Source organism: Hylobates moloch, unplaced genomic scaffold (genome assembly GCF_009828535.3).
Source record: "Hylobates moloch isolate HMO894 unplaced genomic scaffold, HMol_V3 SCAFFOLD_3, whole genome shotgun sequence".
Classification (NCBI taxonomy): Eukaryota; Metazoa; Chordata; class Mammalia; order Primates; family Hylobatidae; genus Hylobates; species Hylobates moloch.
This window is the reverse complement of record NW_026652278.1, coordinates 13,575,827-13,595,147: the sequence shown is the minus strand read 5'-3', so window position 1 is coordinate 13,595,147 and position 19,321 is coordinate 13,575,827. Positions and strand designations below refer to the sequence as shown.

General features: G+C 44.1%; 2 protein-coding genes across 3 annotated transcripts in view; one reads left to right on the top strand and one right to left on the bottom strand.

Moving 5' to 3' along the window:
- The window catches only part of MCMBP (minichromosome maintenance complex binding protein), a 63,482-nt gene extending 54,759 nt beyond the window's left edge, over nucleotides 1-8,723 (bottom strand). The window contains exon 1 of the mRNA XM_032176357.2: nucleotides 8,507-8,723. The gene's annotated coding sequence lies outside the window, so the exon portion shown is untranslated. The remainder of the gene's footprint in view (nucleotides 1-8,506) is intronic.
- Nucleotides 8,724-9,005: 282 nt separating this feature from the next.
- The window catches only part of SEC23IP (SEC23 interacting protein), a 48,265-nt gene continuing 37,949 nt past the window's right edge, over nucleotides 9,006-19,321 (top strand). For both annotated transcript variants that reach the window (XM_032176349.2, XM_032176348.2), the window contains exons 1-2: nucleotides 9,006-9,229; nucleotides 14,737-15,269. In XM_032176349.2, coding sequence (XP_032032240.1) covers nucleotides 9,067-9,229; nucleotides 14,737-15,269 — 696 coding nt within the window. In that variant the 5' untranslated portion in view covers nucleotides 9,006-9,066. The remainder of the gene's footprint in view (nucleotides 9,230-14,736; nucleotides 15,270-19,321) is intronic.

The window sequence follows — 19,321 nt, the reverse complement described above, 5'->3', positions numbered from 1 at the left end:
GCAAGACATCCATGAGGGATCTGAGCCCCCGACCCAAACACCTCCCACCAGGCTCCACCTCCAATATTGGGAATCACATTTCAACATGAGATTTGGAGGGGACAAACACCTAAACCATAGTACTCCCAGAGGGCAAAGCCAGTGCCTCAGAGAACTGTAGACTGAGGAGTTATTTCCAGGGGGCCAGGGAGTTATTAACATACCAGAGGCAGCTGGACAAACCATGATAATTTTCCACTCTCAGAGCAGGGAGCATTTCCAATTCATGCCTATCAGGATTCAATCATTTCTATGAAAGTGATTGCTGTGTTTTCCATTTCTCCTTTTTTCCAGTGGGGGCTTGATGGAAGTTACATTGTTCTTGCTTCACTATTGGCTCTTGGGCATCTTAAAGCCATGGTTCACTAGACTATAAAGAGCCACATTTGGACACAGTCAAAAGGGCTGAGCTACACTCAAAGGTCCTGGACTTTTAAGTTGGATATAGGTGGTTGCCTACCTTGGAAAGGGACATAGACATATGTTCTATGTCTGGGAAGGGTGGGAATTTGCTAGCCAGAGGGGCAGACTGTGGTGGCAATTGTCATTTGCCCACCAAATCTTCTTTGTCCACAGTTATATGTAGTTAGAATGTGGTTACCAGGTGGGGACTGTATTTACCAGCTCTTTGTGCACCTAGACATGCCTTTTGTGGAAGTTCTCATCAATGGAATGTGAACAGAAAGGATGCAACTTCTGCCCCACTTGTTAAGATGAAATATTTGTCCCTCAACTGCTTTGACCATTCCTGCTAACTTGGATGGCAACAACTAGAGCAGCCTTGGCAGCCCTATGCTGAGGACAGAAAGCTGGTCACCAACATGTACTCTTATGTGAGTGAGGGCTGAGCTTCTATCTTGTTTGAGTCATTGCATTTTTAGGTCTTTTTGTTAAAGTAGCTTACTGTCCCCTACTATACCTTGCAGAAGTTACTTTAGAAAGCTTGGAATTATAAACCCTTCCTCTGCTACTTGAAGATGTAAATCTTTTACTGCACCAATCAGCACTGTGTAAAAATACACCAATCAACACTCTGTGTCTAGCTAAAGGATTGTAAATGCACCAATCAGCATTCTGTAAAATGGACTAATCGGTGCTCTGTAAAATGGACCAATCAGTGCTCTGTAAAATGGAGCAATCAGCAGGACATAGGCAGGGACAAATAAGTGCATAAAAGCTGGCTACCCCTAGCCAGCAGTGGCAACCCGCTTGGGTCCCCTTCCACACTGTGGAAGCTTTGTTCTTTTGCTCTTCACAATAAATTTTGCTGCTGCTCACTCTTTGGGTCCATGCCACCTTTAAGAGCTGTAACACCATAAAGGTCTGCAGCTTCATTCTTGAAGTCAGCGAGACCAAGAACCCACCGGAAGGAACCAACTCCAGACAAATCTTGGTGACTACGAAGGGACTATCGCCAAGCAGTGAGTAACATCGGACCCCTTTTGCTTGCTATTCTTTCTTATTTTTCCTTAGAATTTGGGGGCTAAATACTGGGCACCTGTTGGCCAGTTAAACTAGCATGGCTGCTGGACTAAAGAAATGGGTGTCAGGCTTTCTGGGAAAGGGCTCTCTAACAACCCCCAACTCTTTGGAATTGGGAGCGTTGTTTTGCCTGGAACCAGCTTCCACTTTTCCTGTACTTCTGGGCTGAACCAAGGGTTGACAGACAGGAAAGCCATTCAGCTCCAGGGTCCCAACAAAAAGTTGGTTGACCCTGTAGCCATGAGCGGAACTCTCAAAGTCACGTCGCCCAAGTGAGACTTGCTCATCTATCCTATGTACCCTGACCGTTGCCTCCTGGGTCCTAACGCCTGTCAGACAAACTTCCTCTTGCCTCTCTTCTCCGAGGCTAGTCCTGCTTCTAAAAACCACTCCCTGTTTCTGGTGCTTTTCTAGTTTCTCCTATAAGAATGATTTCTAGTATAAACTTCAGGACTCTGTTCCCTTCCTTAGGCACCTGGGCTCACCAAACAGACACAATTTTTGCCCAAAGCCCCATCAGGTGAGGAGAGCAACTATCCTTTTAGGATCCATCCTCAAACAAGCAGGCCTAACAAAGGCTATTCCTGAAGCTAGGATATGGGGAGCCTCAGAAATGATATCCTTCCTATTCATATAATGAGAAGTGAGGACAAAAGTCACTCTTCCAACCCTGGAGATCCCTTCCCTTCCTCAGGGTATGGCCCTCCACTTCAGTTTTGGGGCATAACACCTTTATAGGACAGGGGTAAGTTCCCAATACTAACAGGAGAACGCTTAGGACTCTAATTTTCAAGAATGCATTGGTAAGGGCCACTAAATCCAACCTTCCTTGGTCCTCTTTGTGGTCTAAGAGGAAAATTCAGGTTTCTGCTGCTGCGTCGGTGATCTGATCTGCGTCTGTTCTGATCAGCAGGGTCCAGGGACCGTTGCGGGTTCTTGGGCAAGATGGGTTTCTACTGCGTCAGTGAGCACAACTATTCTGATCAGCAGGGTCCAGGGACCATTGCAGGTTCTTGGGCAAGAGGAGGAAAACAAACAAACCAAAACTGAGGGTGGTTTTTTCTTTCAGATGGGAAACACTCAGGCACCAACAGCCTCACCCTTGAAATGCATCCTAAGCCACTGGGACCAATTTGACCTGCAAACCCTGAAAAAGAAGTGGCTCATTTTCTTCTGCACTATGGCCTGGCCCCAATGTTCTCTCTCTGATGGGGAAAAATGGCCACCTGAGGGAAGTATAAATTACAATACTATCCTTTTCTGTAACAGGAAAGGCAAATGGAGTGAAATACCTTATGTCCAAGCTTTCTTTTCATTGAAGGAGAATCCACAACTATGCAAAGCTTGCAATTTACATTCCACAAGAGGACCTCTCAGCTTACCCCATATCCTAGCCTCCCTATAGCTCCCCGATAAGCCTCCTCTAATCTCCCCCACCCAGAAGGAAACAAGCAAAGAAATCTCCAAGGGACCACAAAACACCCTGGACTATTGGTTATGTCTCCTTCAAGCTGTAGGGGGAGGGAAGTTTGGCCCAACCCGGGTACATGTCACCTTCTCCCTCTCTGATTTAAAGCAGATCAAGGCAGACCTGGGAAAGTTTTCAGATAATCCTGATAGGTATATAGATGTCCTACAGGGTCTAGGGCAAACCTTCGATCTCACTTGGAGAGATATCATGCTATTGTTAGATCAAACCCTGGCCTTTAATGAAAAGAATGTGGCTTTAGCTGCAGCCTGAGAGTTTGGAGATACCTGGAAAGGGACAAATTCCCTACCGATCAGCAAGCTGTCCCCAGTATGGATCCCCACTGGGACCTCAACTCAGATCACAGGGACTGAAGTCACAAACATCTGTTGACCTGTATTCTGGAAGGACTAAGGAGAATTAGGAAAAAGCCCATGAATTATTCAATGATGTCCACCATAACTCAGGGAAAGGAAGAAAATCATTCTGCCTTCCTCGAGTGGCTATGGGAGGCCTTAAGAAAATATACTCCCCTGTCACCCGACTCACTCGAGGGTCAATTGATCCTAAAAGATAAGTTTATTAACCAATCAGCCGCAGATATCAGCAGAAAGCTCCAAAACCGAGCCCTGGTCCCTGAACAAAATCTGGAGGTAGTATTAAACCTGGCAACCTCGGTGTTCTATACTAGGGACCAAGAGGAACAGGCCAAAAAGGAAAAGCGAGATCAGAGAAACACTGCAGCCTTAGTCATGGCCCTCAAACAAACAAACCTTGGTGGTTCAGAAAGGACAGAAAATGGAGCAGGCCAATCACCTGGTACGGCTTGTTATCAGTGTGGTTTGCAAGGATACCTTAGAAAAGATTGTCCAACAAGAAACAAGCTGCCCCCTTGCCCATGTCCACTATGCCGAGGCAATCACTGGAAGGCGACTGCCCCAGAGGACAAAGTTTCTCTGGGCCAGAAGCCCCCAAACAGATGATCCAACAACAGGACTGAGGGTGCCCGGGGCAAGCGCCAGCTCATGTCATCACCCTCACTGAGCGCCGGGTACATTTCACCATTGAGGGCCGGGAAATTGACTTCCTCCTGGACACCGGTGCGGCTTTCTCTGTGTTAATCTCCTGTCCTGGACAGCGTGCTCAAGGTCCGTTACCATCCTAGGAGTCCTGGGACAGCCTGTAACCAAGTATTTTTCCCACCTCCTCAGTTGTAATTGGGAGACTTTGCTCTAAACATGCCTTTCTTGTTATGCCTGAAAGTCCCACACCCTTATTAGAGAGGGACATATTGGCCAAAGCTGGAGCTATTATCTACATGAATATGGGGAACAATTTACCCATTTGTTGCCCTCTGCTTGAGGAGGGAGGTCAACCCTGAAATCTGGGCATTGGAAAGACAATTCGGAAGGGCAAAAAATGCCTGCCCAGTCCAAATCAGGCTAAAAGACCCCATCACTTTTCCTTATCAAAGGCAATATCCCTTAAGGCCTAAAGCTCATAAAGGATTACAGGATATTGTTAGACATTTAAAAGCTCAAGGTTTATCAAGAAAATGCAGTAGTCCCTGCAACACCCCAATTCTAGGAGTATGAAAACCGAACGGTCAGTGGAGACTAGTGCTTAGATCTTAGACTCATCAATGAGGCAGTAATTCCTCTATATCTAGTGGTACCCAACCCCTATACCCTGCTCTCTCAAATACCAGAGGAAGCAGAATGGTTCACTGTTCTGGACCTCAAGGATACCTTCTTCTGTATTCCCCTGCACTCTGACTCCCAGTTTCTCTTTGCCTTTCTTTTTGCATTCTCCCAGAGGATGGAGAACCAATCAAGCATGACTGCCAACAAAATATAGTCCAGAGTTATGCCGCCCGAGAGGATCTCTCAGAAGTCCCCTTAGCTAATCCTGACCTTAACCTATATACTGATGGAAGTTCATTTGTGGAGAATGGGATACAAAGAGCAGGTTATGCCATAGTTAGTCATGTAACGATACTTGAAAGTAAGCCTCTTCCCCCAGGGACCAGCAGCCAGTTAGCAGAACTAGTGGCACTTACCTGAGCCTTAGAAAGGGAAAAAGAATAAATGTGTATACAGATAGCAATTATACTTATCTAATCCTACATGCCCATGCTGCAATATGGAAAGAAAGGGAGTTACTAACCTCTGGGGGAACCCCCACTAAATACCACAAGGAAATCATGGAGTTGTTGCATGCAGTGCAAAAACCCAAGGAGGTGGCAGTCTTACACTGCTGAAGCCATCAAAAAGGGGAAGGAGAGGGGAGAACATCAGCATAAGTGGCTGGAAGAAGCAGGGAAAGACTAGCAGAGAGAAGGAAAGAAAGAGAGAGAGAGACAGAAAGTCAGAGAGAGAGAGGAAGAGACAGAGACAAAGAAGGAGTCAAAGTGAGAAAGAGAAAGAAAGTCAAAGAGAAAGAGAGAAAGACAGAGAAGTAGTAAAGAAAAAACAGTGTACCCTATTCCTTTAAAAGCCAGAGTAAATTTAAAACCTATAATTGATAATTGAAGGTCTTCTGCGTGACCCTATAACACTCCAACATCACCTGGTTGTCAGTGTAAGCAAGGGCATAGCCAGAAAGCACTGAGGCCACTGACAACCCATAGCCTTCCTATCAAAAATCCTTAACCCAGCAGGTTTCCTAACAGGGGATCTAAATCTTAATTACCATACAAAGGTCCGACCAGATCTAGGAGGAACTCCCTTCAGGACAGGACGATGGATGGTTCCTCCCCAGCGATTAAGGGAGAAAGACACAATGAGTATTCAGTAAGTGATATGGAAACTCTTGTAGAAGCAGAGTTAGGAGCAGAGTTAGGAAAATTGCCTAATAATTGGTCTGCTCAAACGTGCTCCAGCTATCTGCACTCAGCCAAACCTTAAAGTACTCACAGAATCAGGAAGAAGCCATCTATACCAATTCTAAGTTAATATGGACTGAACGAGGTCTTATTAATGCAAAGAATAATTGAAATCCCAAACTTATAAGGTTTTCAACAAAAGTAAAGTTTGCTAAAAGTTAACAGTGTAACATATATTATCCTACTACCACACACTCTCAAAGGATTTCTCAGACAGTTTGCAAGAAATAACAAAATCTATCCTTATTCTACAATCCCAAAGACTCTTTGGCAGCAGTGATCCTCCAAAACCACCGAAGCCTAGACCTCCTCACTGCTGAGAAAGGAAGACTTTGCACCTTCTTAGGGGAAGAGTGTTACTTTTACACTAACCAGTCAGGGATAGTATGAGATGCCGCCCGGCATTTACAGGAAAAGGCTTCTGAAATCAGAGAATGCCTTTCAAACTTTTATATTAACCTCCGGAGTTGGGTGATATGGCTTTTCCCCTTTCTAGGTCCCATGACAGCCGTCTTGCTATTACTCACCTTTGGGCCCTGTATTTTTAACCTCCTTGTCAAATTTGTTTCCTCTAGGATCGAGGCCATCAATCTACAGATGGTCTTACAACTGGAACCCCAATGAGCTCAACTAACAACTTCTACTGAGGACCCCGGACCAACCCACTTGCCCTTTGACTGGCCTAAAGAGTTCCCCTCTGGAGGACACTACAACTGCAGGGCTCCTTCTTCACCCCTATCCAGCAGGAAGTAGCTAGAGTGGTCATCACCCAATTCCCAACAGCTCTTGGGGTGTCCTCTTTAGACAGGGGATTGAGAGGTGAAGCCAGCTGGACTTCCTGGGTCGAGTGGGGACTTGGACAACTTTTCTGTCTACCTAGAGGATTGTAAATGCACCAATTAGTGCTCTGTGTCTAGCTGGAGGATTGTAAATGCACCAATCAGCACTCTGTAAAATGGACCAATAAGCACTCTGTAAAATGGAAAAATTAGCGCTCTGTAAAATGGACCAAGCAGCAGGGCATGGGTGGGGACAAATAAGGGAATAAAAGCTGGCCACCCCCAGCCAGCAGCAGCAACCTGCTTGGGTCCCCTTCTACGCCATGGAAGCTTTGTTCTTTCGTTCTTCACACTAAATCTTGCTGCTGCTCACTCTTTGGGTCTGTGACACCTTGAAGAGCTGTAACACCCACCACAAAGGTCTGCGGCTTCATTTTTGAAGTCAGTGAGGCCAAGAACCCACCAGAAGGAACAAACTCCAGACACATGACCACTGAGAACTGTCTTCTCAAGGACCTGGGGGTTTGTCTCTTGAATTGCAAGCCTTCAAGGAGGTGGTTCTCATTCTCATTCCCAGTCCCTGTGGCTACCTTGCTCTCTTACACCACTGCTTGTCATGAAGACAGAAGAATTATGTGTCTCCTCTGGATAAGCATGGATTAACACACCTAGACAGCCTAGTTGTAGGACGAACCACCCCTTCACACTCCTCAGCACCTTTCCCTTAGCACATCACAGCCTCTAAAAAGCCTCCAAATTTTTGTTTCAGCAAAGTTGCATTCAGTTCATGCTGGACCCACTTCCCTACTGCAATAGTTTTCATGAAATAAAATCTAACTTACTGCTTTAATGAGTGTCCCACTTAAAAAATTTTTGACAGTAAGCACCCAAAATTGTTACTGAATTAATAAACTTAGGTTCTACATATATGTAAACAGCTGGGGAGAGTTTCATTATTTTGAGTGTTCTTTTGGGATCTCCTCTCCCAAACTCCAAGAAGCTGAAATATTGCTTAAGTTATATTTTCCTTCAAAATCTCTAACTATGAAAGTTGACAATTACGTCCAAGTTATCCACAGTACCTCCTGGATTGAAGTAAGTCAGCTTACTGTGGATATAGAAAGCTATCTAAAATGTCAGATCTCTAATTTCAATGCCCTGATTTTTTTTTTTTTTTAAGGAGACAGGGTCTTGCTGCACAGTGAGTGGCAAGATCAGGGTTAATTTGACCTCAAGCAATCTTCCCGCCTCAGCCTCCTGAGTAGCTGGGAATATAGGTGCCATGCCACCATGCCCGGCTAATTTTTGTATTTTTAGTAGAGACGGGGTTTCGCCATGTTGGCCAGGTTGGTCTCAACCTCCTGGGCTCAAGCTATTCTCCCGCTCTGCCTCACAAAGTGCTGGGATTGCAGGCCTGCACCATGGTGTCCGGTTTGATTTCTCTTTTAAATATTTTTTTTGGCCGGGCGTGGTAGTTCATGCCTATAATCCCAGCACTTTGGTAGGCCAAGGTGGGTGGATCACGAGGTCAGGAGATTGAGACCATCCTGGCCAACACGGTGAAACGCCGTCTTTATCAAAAACACAAAAAATTAGCCAGGCGTGGTGGCGTGCGCCTGTAGTCCCAGCTACTAGGGAGGCTGAGGCAGGCGAATCGCTTGAACCTGGGAGGCGGAGATTGCAATGAGCCGAGATTGCACCACTGCACTCCAGCCTGGGCGACAGAGCAGACTCGTCTCAAAACAAAAAACAAAACCAACCAAAAAACAAAATCAAACGAAAAACACAAAACAACAAAAATAAAACGAAATATTTTTTTCTCTCTATGGATTAAACACTTAAAAAATGTTTTACCGCTTCTATTTCTGGGTCAACGACAATGTTCAGTTCCGTCCAGAAAGACACGTGGGTTTTGGAGAGGGTGTTTGGTTCGGCCTTGCACGCGAATTCCCATTCCCGCACAACCCTCTTCCTCCCTTCCTCCTTCGGATAGCGTCCAGCAGGATTCCGCTGTTCCTCCAAAATCTTTGTCAGGAGAGTCATCCTGACGGTACTTTTAGGAAGCCCATAGATATCCGCCACAATCTGTGACTTTCAGGGTCAATTGCGTGTCAATTCGCACGTCCATCCAGAACCTGCGGGGACCACGCCCCCATCCTCTCTCCCGGCCTCCGCCCCAGCCCTCCTCCGCCTCCGAGGGTGTCACGTGCTAGACATGGGCGTGAAGACAGTGTCGCCATGTTGATTTCTGGCGGCGCCGGCTAGGGGAAGGGAGAGGGCGGCTGACTAGCTACCCGTAGTTTCGGCTCCTGTGCGCAAGTGCGGAAGTGCGCTGGCCGGGAGAGTGATCGGTTTCCGGTCAGTGGTGCGGTACTGGGTACCCGGAGACGTGTATCAGACGGTGGGCAGCAGCCATGGCCGAGAGAAAACCTAACGGTGGCAGCGGCGGCGCCTCCACTTCCTCGTCGGGCACTAACTTACTTTTCTCCTCCTCGGCCACGGAGTTCAGCTTCAATGTCCCCTTCATCCCAGTCACCCAGGCCTCCGCTTCTCCGGCCTCCCTGCTCTTGCCCGGAGGTAATAAGGGGAGGGCGGCCCCGTGTGTGGTGGGAGGCGGGCGGAGGACGTGCAACCGCAAGGGTCAGACGGGAGGTTTCCTTCTGCCTTGAGCTACCCTCTGGATAGCTTGCCAGGATCATTAGTGGCCAGGTTTGAGTGGGTCGGGGGCTTTGGGATCTTGGAGGTGGCAGGTGATGAGACTTGCTCTTCATTGCAGAAACCCACTTGTTCCGAGTTGTCCAGAGTGCTGGACATTAATTCGTACCCTGGCATTCCCCAAATCTTTGCTGAATACCCGTTGTTGGTATGCCAGGTGCTGGTAGGGAATTCAAATAAACAGTGGCCCTCTCCTAGGGTACAGTAGTCTATCTCCCACTAGGAGACTCCTAGGATACGGTAAGATACCTCCTAGGATGGACTGTGCCTCTCTCCAAGAATACGGTACACTGTCTCCTACTAGGAGATTGTTGTGATACAGTAGGATATCTTCTAGGTTACAGTAAGATATCTTGTAAGATAGACTGTGCCCTTCTAGGAGAAGCCTGTAATATTTGTGAAGTAGACATATAAAAGCCTGTAAATATTTGTGAAGTAGACATATAAAATGCATCTTTTTTTTTTTTTGAGACGGCGTCTTGTTCTGTCGCCTAGGCTGGAATGCAGTGGCGCGATCTTGGCTCACTGCAGCCTCCACCTTCCGGGTTCAAGTGATTCTCCTGCCTCAGCCTCCCGAGTAGCTGGGACTACAGGCGTGCACCACCATGCCTGGCTAAGTTTTGTATTTAGAATAGAGACGGGGTTCCACCATGTTGGCCAGGATGGTCTCAATCTCCTGACCTCAAGTGATCCGCCTGCCTTGGCCTCCCAAAGTGCTGGGATTACAGGTGTGAGCGCTCTACCCATTCTTCATCTTTCAAGACAATACACTTCTTCCAAGAAGCTTTTTCTTGTTCTCTTAGGCCCCCACTCCTATGTGCACTCCTAGCTCTTTTTTCATATTTGTGTTATTGTCCAGGGAGATTGCTTTTTGATGATTATGTAGCATCGCCCAGAGTATGGTGTTTAACAGCACAGACTGTCTGTATTCCAGTCCTTGCCTGCCAGTAAGTTGCTGTGTGACTGTAGGCATTTTACTTTACGTCTCTGTGCTTCAGTTTCTATATACGTGTAGCCTCACCGAATTGTAATTAGAAATGCTTTAATTTTTGCAAAGCGCTAAGTATACTGCCTGCCAGACAGTGTGATTTAATGTTTGTGAAATAAACACACCTGCCTCTCCATTTGGACTGCAGTCTTCTTCAGCAGCTATGACCTAATTGCCTTTTTATTTCCAGGATCTTGTTTAGGGCCTAGTACATAGATCCTCTTTGGATGCTGAGTTTCCAATGAATAGTTTATTCTTGTTTGAAGGACTAAAGACAGTTTCATGGAGAAGCGAAGACAGGCACACTGGGAAGAGCTGTACATGAAGGTTCCCCTGCCCGTGTGTTATGTTTCTTCTTGATGCTTGTCACTACCTGACATGTACACATTTGTTTATTCCACTGCACTAGGATGTAAGACCATGAAAGCAAAAACTTAGTTTTATTCACGATTATATTCCCACTGCCTAGAATGGTGTGTGGTATTTAGTAGACCGATTATTCAGTAGATGTGTTTTGAATGAGTGAAAGGATGGGAGTCAAAATGATGTCTCATTTTGACCTGTGGTTGAAAGGTTAGGTGTTGCTGTCTTTGGTGAAGAACCAGCATGGTTGGAGCAGAATGCTGTGGGAGGATGCAGGAATAAATAAGGCTGTACTTGGGGTTTTCTAATTATCCTCTGCACCATTAAAGTTGTTTGGTTGTGTCCGTCTTCCTTACTATGTAGTATTTGGTTTGTGTGTGTCACTGTGAATTCATGCCAAACATTTTCATTGTTAAGTCTAGTATAGCTACACCTGTCTTTAATGCTTTTGTTTCTTGGAGACAGTCTCTCTCTCTCTCTCTGTGTGTGTGTGTGTGTGTGTGTGTGTGTGAATATTAATAGTTTTTAGAACTAAAAGTCATCTCTAAAAATCTCAGAAACCCATTCAGAGAATTTCCAGAGACAAAAGAAGAACCCGTCTCCTTGGAAGCAACAGTTAATCATATAAGTGAAAGAGAGACACAGGAAGCAATTTCATACATTCAACAGACATGGAAGGCCTGGCACAGTGGCTCACGCCTGTAATCCCAGCACATTGGGAGGCTGAGGCGGGTGGATCACCTGAGGTCAGGAGTTCAAGACCAGCCTGGCCAACATGGTGAAACCCCATCTCAACTAAAAATACAAAAGTTAGTTGGATGTGGTGGTGAGCGCCTGTAATGCCAGCTACTTGGGAGGCTGAGGCACGAGAATCGCTTGAGGAGGAGGTTGCAGTGAGCTGAGGTCATGTCGCTGCACACTCCACCCTGGGCGACAGAGTGAGACTCCATCTCAAAAACAAAAACCAGACATGGATTGAGCAGTTTCTATTTGCCAGGCACTGTTCCAGAACCTGGGAGACACAGAAGAGCAGACAGCCCTGCCCTCAGTGACTGCACAGTATGTGTGTATACACACACACCCACCTATGTAAGCAATTGTGATACAGGTTTAGAACAGTTAGAAAGAGGGATTGATAGATGGCTATGAATGCTATGGGTCCCAGGCTGGCTGAGCGGGGGAATGGATGTCCCTTAGGCCTTCAGGGCCTCTTAGGGGAGGTGATTCTTGAGCTGAGTGTTGAAGGATACATAGAAGTGAAGGAATCTGGAGAGACAGGCATATGTGAAGTCTGAAGGTGTGAGAAAATCTGCAGATTTGGGAGGAGTTAGTGGTTGGTGGAATGGGACAGGGATGGATCTCATCCCTCTCTCCCGTCCCTTCACCTTTGTCTCCTCTCCCCTGTGTCCTCTGCCCCCAGTAGATCACTTTGACCAGAGTGTTTGCAGTGGAGTGGCCTCAGTGATCTATGGGCCACATATGCCATACTCAGGAGGAGTTTGTAGTTCATCTTGTGGGGTGTTGGGGAGCCTTTGAAGGATTTTCAACAAGGCAGTGAAATTAGACGTGTGTTTGAGAAAGACTGAAGTTTTCTCTAGTTACACTGGAGTAAGGTTGACTGTAGCAAGAGGATTCAGTTGGGAGGCATAGTGAGAGGCTGGCAGTGGCTATGGCAGTCTAGCCCGAGTCAGCCACATTGGGTGTGAGGAGCAGGGAGCAGATGTGCGAGATGTGTAGACTATACACAGTTGTAGAGACTCACAGAAGACCAGAGTGTCAGCTTTGTCTGTCAGCACAGAGGCCCATTTTTGTTCAGTTTTAGACCAAAGACTGAGCTCTGTACCTGGCACAGAATGCATCCTGAGTAAATATTTCTTGAATAAATATTTGAATGATTAAATGAAGGGTTTGAGAGAGAGGGAGGAGTCTCAGACTTGAGGTTTCTGGTTTGAATATCTGAATGGATGTTGGCAAACATCTGTGGAGATAGTGAAATACGGAAAAGGGAGCACGGAGGTGGGTAGTTAAGATCAACTCCGTTTTAGGCTTACTAAGCGTGAGGTATATGTGGCTGAATCTGCCAAAAACATTGAGGAAGTAGTTGGAAAACAAGTTCTAGAACACATGAGAATTGTCTGGGTTTATGATAGAGTTGGGAGTGTCACAAATATACAAGTGCCTATTAAAGTTGTGGTTTTAGATGACATGTGTCCAAATGAAATGAGAAAGTGCCCCTGAGGTGAGGTTGCAGTATGTGGAGAGCATTTCATTTGTAGTTGATGCTAATCAGAAAAAAAGTTTCTCGGACTAAACTAAAGAAAAAAGAAGTTTTTCTAAAGGATGAAAGATACCACTGAGTTTTTTTTTTTTTTTTTTAATGCTTTTAATTGTTGGGAATGAACTAAGAAATACAGAGAAGTCCAGTTGAGGGTCACTGACCTGAAAAGAGGGGTGGGAGCTGGAAATATATCAGAGAAGTGGAATGATACAAGCAGACACAAGGCCTTGTGCAGCAAGGGGTATTTTATTTTTAGTTACAAAGAAACTATCAAGAGGAGTATTTTGAATGGTGGAGTATTTTAGTTAAACTGATGTGTGTGAATTATGAGAGCTCAAGAAGCTCAAGCCCTAGCCTCAGCAGAGGTCAAGAAGCTTGGAGCCCAGAGCTTGGAAGAAAGCTGCCTTTTGGCAGGTCTGCAAGGGCAGGGACCAAAGTGTGCCTGTGTGCTGTCAGTGAGTCAAGCCCTCTGATGGCTTCCATGCCTCCAGCAAGGAGGTAAGAGGGAATGAGGCCGGAGCAGGGAAGATTAGGAGGAGGAATATGAAAGCTACAAGCTAGGGAACATAAAAGTTTAGTAAGGAATAATAGTAAGGTGGACTTTTAAGGTGATATACAGGGAAAATGCTTTTACTTTACAACTTGGTAGTAGAACAGAAGCTAAATTGTTTGGAGTTGTTAATACCCACAGTGAACATCAAGTTGGGCAAAAGGATGAGAGATCTTCCCTTGGTTAGAAAGTGACCTTTTCAGCAATTTGGTATTCTGTAATGGTAAGTCTGTGATAGTGCATGATTTTAGGGAATGGCAATTAATGGTTGAGCTGCTTTGCCTTGGGAATACAAATATCACGTGTTCATTTGTACAATAAGTGCTTTGTAGGTAAGATTCCTGACACATCCCTTCTTGTCAACAGAGTTATCTTTAGTCTCTCGTTATCACTATAGAAATAAAATTATACGTATTTGGGTAGTAGAGTAACAATTGAATTATTTCTTACCAAGAAAAAAGATAAACAATAATATGTAAGGCCGGGCATGGGGGCTCATGCCTGTAATCCCAGCCCTTTGGGAGGCCGAGGCAGGCACATCACTTGAGGTCAGGAGTTTGAGACCAGCCTGGTCAACATGGTAAAACTTCTTCATGTCTACTGAAAAAAAAAATACAAAAATTAGCTGGGCGTGGTGGTGGGCGCCTGTAATCCCAGCTACTTGGGAGGCTGAGGCACGAGAATTGCTGAACCTGGGAGGCAGAGGTTGCAGTGAGCTGAGATCACGCCACTGCACTCCAGCCTGGGCAACAGAGTGAGACCCTGTCTCAAAAAAAAAAAAAAAAAGTAAAAATAGTATAGATTTTGTTTCTATTTTTAAAAACGTATATACAAATATATATTTACAAAATAAATAACAAATAACTATTTGTATTTATTTTGAAAGCATGGAAGGGTGTGAAGCAAAATGTGAACAGTGTTAACAGTTTGATTGTCTGTGGGAGGTGGACTTATGAATGAATTATAATTGTTTCCTCTTATGTTTTCTTATTCGTGTTTTCTAGTTTTTCATTTCTAAGAAGGAAGTTTTCAAAGAAAAAAAGAAAAAACTGTTTTTTTTTTCTGTAATGCAGAAATAGCAAGTTTGAAGAACAAATAAGGAAGTATAATTGCTAGCCCTTCCTTGTAGAATTGTATCTGCGGAATGATAGAGTACCCTTTAAACCACATGCTCTCCTGTTCCGTTTCAGAGGATTCCACAGATGTTGGTGAGGAGGACAGCTTCCTTGGTCAGACTTCTATTCACACGTCTGCCCCACAGACATTTAGTTACTTCTCTCAGGTATCAAGCAGCAGTGATCCTTTTGGGAATATTGGACAGTCGCCATTAACAACTGCAGCAACCTCAGTTGGACAATCAGGATTCCCCAAGCCCCTGACTGCTCTCCCTTTTACAACTGGATCCCAAGATGTCTCGAATGCATTTTCACCATCCATTTCAAAGGCTCAACCTGGTGCTCCACCTTCCTCACTGATGGGAATAAATTCTTATCTGCCTTCTCAGCCAAGTAGTCTCCCTCCTTCACATTTTGGGAACCCACCCCAAGGAATTCCCCAACCAGGATACAATCCATATCGCCATACCCCTGGCAGCAGCAGGGCTAATCCTTACATTGCACCACCCCAGCTGCAGCAGTGCCAAACACCAGGCCCTCCTGCTCATCCTCCACCGTCTGGACCCCCTGTTCAGATGTACCAGATGCCTCCAGGATCTTTGCCACCGGTATGGAGACATGATTTTGTGTCCTACTTATTCATTCTGTTTCTTCTTTCTCACCTGAACCTATGTTTTAAAAAACATTTCCCATCTTATAATCAATATGATGACAAATTAGTTTCAGAGGGTATTCTTTGTAAGCTACCTGAAGTAAACATTGTCTTAAAGGTAGCTTATTGGATGGCTCATATTTTAGTGTATATTACCTGTTTATTGAAGTAGTAACTGATTTTAATGAGTTAGCTACATGTCAGTATTTCCAGATTTTAGAGTAAGGTAAAAAGTGTTGTCTAGAGACATAGGAGAATTCAAGCAGTTATTGTCTTAACAGACCACTAGTTTCTCATCTTTCAATTACACTAGTCAATCAAAACACTCAATTACAGGGACTAAAATTGACTACTTCAGTAATTTCTTTATATTTATGGAGTTTAGATCTAGTTAGGTCAAACTCTATCTAGGGAGAGTTGGTGGAATAACGTATGCATTGGGTAAATTTTATGAAATTCCCTTATGCGTTTTCCCCAACTAATTGTTCATTTGATTTCCAAAGAAAAATCAACAGAATTAAACAAAAAGAGAAATGATTGAAAAGAATTAAGAACCCATTTCAGTGTGGTGGAGATAGCAGTATTGTGATCAGAATGTAACCAACTTTTCTGTTAGAGATAGAAAATGGACTCTGTTTTATCATTTCATTTAAATCATACCGATACACAAATTTTTGACAATGTTGGATTTCGGCATTCTGAAAAGTAACCAAATTCATAGCATGTGGTATATAGTTAGTATTTTTGCTAACTATAACAAACTAATTGTAGTTTGTTGCTTAAATTTTTAAAGAGGTTTTTAGATAAAAGTTTAAAAAATGATAATTTCAAACTTGAAGAAAAGTTGCAAAAATAAAAAGAGTACGAAGAGCACTCTAATATCCTTTACTTAGGTTTTCTTATCATTAACATTTCATCCCATTTGTTTTTTAATTTGTGCATGTGCACACCCTGGTATATATGAGCCCTCCCCCTTTTCCCCATCCCTTTCTCCTGCCCCTTCTTCCTGCTTCTCCTCCTGCCCCTCCCTCTTCCCTCCCTTCCCCCCATCGTTTTTTTCTCTTTCTATATATATGCAGTTTTGGGGGGAATATTGAAGGTCAATAAAATACATTATGATTCTTTACTCCTAAATTCCTTGTGTACATTTGCTAAGCATAAGGACATTCTTATGTGCACAGTGCTGCTATGGATCTCAGGAAGTTGAGTGTTGACATAATACTTCAAAATGATTTTTTAGAAATTATATATGTATGTATATGTACGCGTGTGTGTATGTATGTGTGTGTGTGTGTGTGTATATATATATATAAAATTTTTTTTTTTTTTGAGGCCAGGTCTCGCTCTGTCACTCAGGCTAGAGTGCAGTCGCATGGTAACGGCTCACTGTAGCCTTGAGTTCTCAGGTTCAGATATCCCCCTACCTCAGCCTCACCAGTAGCTGGGACCACAGGCACATGCTGCCATACCTGGCTAATTTATTTTTTTATGTTTTGTGGAAATGAGGTCTCACTATGTTGCCCAGGCTGGTCACAAACTCCTGGGCTCAAGCAGTCCTCCTGCCTTGATCTCCCAAAGTTCTGGGATTATGGGCTAAATTATATATTTTTTTGAGACTGGGTCTCACTCTGTTGTCCAGGCTGGAATATGGTGGCGCAATCACAGCTCACCTGCAGTCTCAAACTCCTGGGCCTCAAGTGATCTTCCTGCCTCAGCCTACCAAAGTGCTGGGATTACAGGTGTGAGCCACCACACCTGTCCCAAAATGGTGTCTAATTAAAAAATTTAAAAATAAGTATAGTCTGATTTTAAAATCTTTTTTTTTTTTTTTTTTTTTTGAGACAGAGTCTCGCTCTGTCGCCCAGGCTGGAGTGCAGTGGCGCAATCTCGGCTCACTGCAAGCTCCGCCTCCCGGGTTCACGCCATTCTCCTGCCTCAGCCTCTCCGAGTAGCTGGGACTACAGGCGCCCGCCACCATGCCCAGCTAATTTTTTTGTATTTTTAGTAGAGACAGGGTTTCACCGTGGTCTCGATCTCCTGACCTTGTGATCCGCCCGCCTCGGCCTCCCAAAGTGCTGGGATTACAAGCGTGAGCCACCGCGCCCGGCCTTAAAATCGTTTTTGTAGAAAATTTGAAAAATGCAGAGTACTCAATTTAATAAAAAATGTCCATAGATAACCACTGTTTTCATTTTGTTATATGTCTTTTTTTGGCAAACATATAGTACCTATGGTTTCTGTAATCTATTTTTTTGTGTGTGAACATACTTTAAATGTTACTAAGATTTTTTCTAAAACATTAAAATTTTTTTTCTTTTTCTTCTTTTTTTTTTTTAAGAGATTTTGGTCGGGGGGGGGGGTCTTGCTCTGTCATCCATCCAGGGTGGAGTGCAGTGGTGTGATTACAGCTCACTGCAACCTTGAACTACACTTCAGCCTCAGGAGTAGCTGGGACTACAAGTGTGCCCTACCATGTCCGTGTGATTTTTACATTTTTTTGTAGAAACGGTATTGCTGTGTTGCTCATGTTGGGCTCGGACTCCTGGCCTCAAATGATCCTCCTTCCTTGGCCTCCCAAAGTTCTGGGATTATAGGTGTGAACCATTGTGTCTATCCTCTAAAACTTTTATTTTTGTTTATTTACTTATTTTTTTTTAGCTATCTTCTGCAGAAAGGATATAAGACATTTTTAATGGTGCTGGAGGATCTAGCATTTGAGTGAAATATTACTTAATCAGGTTTCTGTTAGACATTTTGATTATTTCCAGTGATTTCCTATTTTATTTTGTTTATTTTTTTTGCAAACATTCCAAATTTATTAGCTATGATTTTATAATCAACATTATTGAGGTATAATTTACATACAGTAAAAGGCATCCATTTACAGCATACAATTCGATTTATTTAAAGTGTACAATTAGCTGAGTTTTGACAGTTGTACACACCAATTTCCTATTTTAAATAACCTTTTGATGTATATCCTTGTGGGTAAATTTTTATTTTTATTTTTTATTTATTGTTTGAGACAGAGTCTCACTCTGGCACTCAGGCTGGAGTGCAGTGGCGCAGTCTCAGCTCACTGCAACCTCCGCCTCCCGGGTTCAAGCGATTCTCCTGCCTCAGCCTCCCAAATAGCTGGGATTGCAGGCCCGTGCCACCATGCCCAGCTAATTTTTGTATTTTTAGTGGAGACAGGGTTTCACTATGTTGGCCCGGCTTGTCTCGAACTCCTGACCTCAGGTGATCCACCCACCTCAAGCCTCCCAAAGTGGCAGGATTACAGGCATGAGCCACTGCGCCTGGGCTATTTGTTTTTATAATTCTATCTTTAGGATAAATTTTTAGAAATGGAATAAGTAGGTCAAGGAGTAGGCACATTTTAAAGGTTAGATAGGCCAGGTGTGGTGGCTCACGCCTGTAATCCCAACACTTTGAGAGGTCAAGGTGGGCTGGTCACCTGAGGTTGGGAGTTCCCAACCAGCCTGACCAACCTGGAGAAACCCTGTCTCTACTAAAAATACAAAATTAGCTGGGTGTGGTGGCGCATGCCAGTAATCCCAGCTACTTGGGAGGCTGAGGCAGGAGAATCGCTTGAACTCGGGAGACGGAGGTTGTGCATTGCGCCATTGCACTCCAGCCTGGGCAACAAGAGCGAAACTCCGCCTCACACACACAAAAAAAAGGTTAAATAAATCATGGGAGATTTATTGCTAGGTTGATTTCTATAAAGGTGTTAGTTTACTTTGTGTTCTGTGAGAAGGTCTGGTTCACCTTGTAATTGATTTTTTTCTAAATTTTTAAATTTTTAATTTTTGTGGGTACATAGTAGGTATATATGTTTATGGGTTACATGAGATATTTTGATACAGGCATGCAATGTGTAATCACATCAGGGTAAATGGGGTATAGGTATCCCTCACCTCAAGCATTTATCCTTGATTTGGGGTTTTGTTGGGTTTAAAAATTCTTCTTAAAATTGCTTTGGGGTCTAGTTATTACACTAAATAA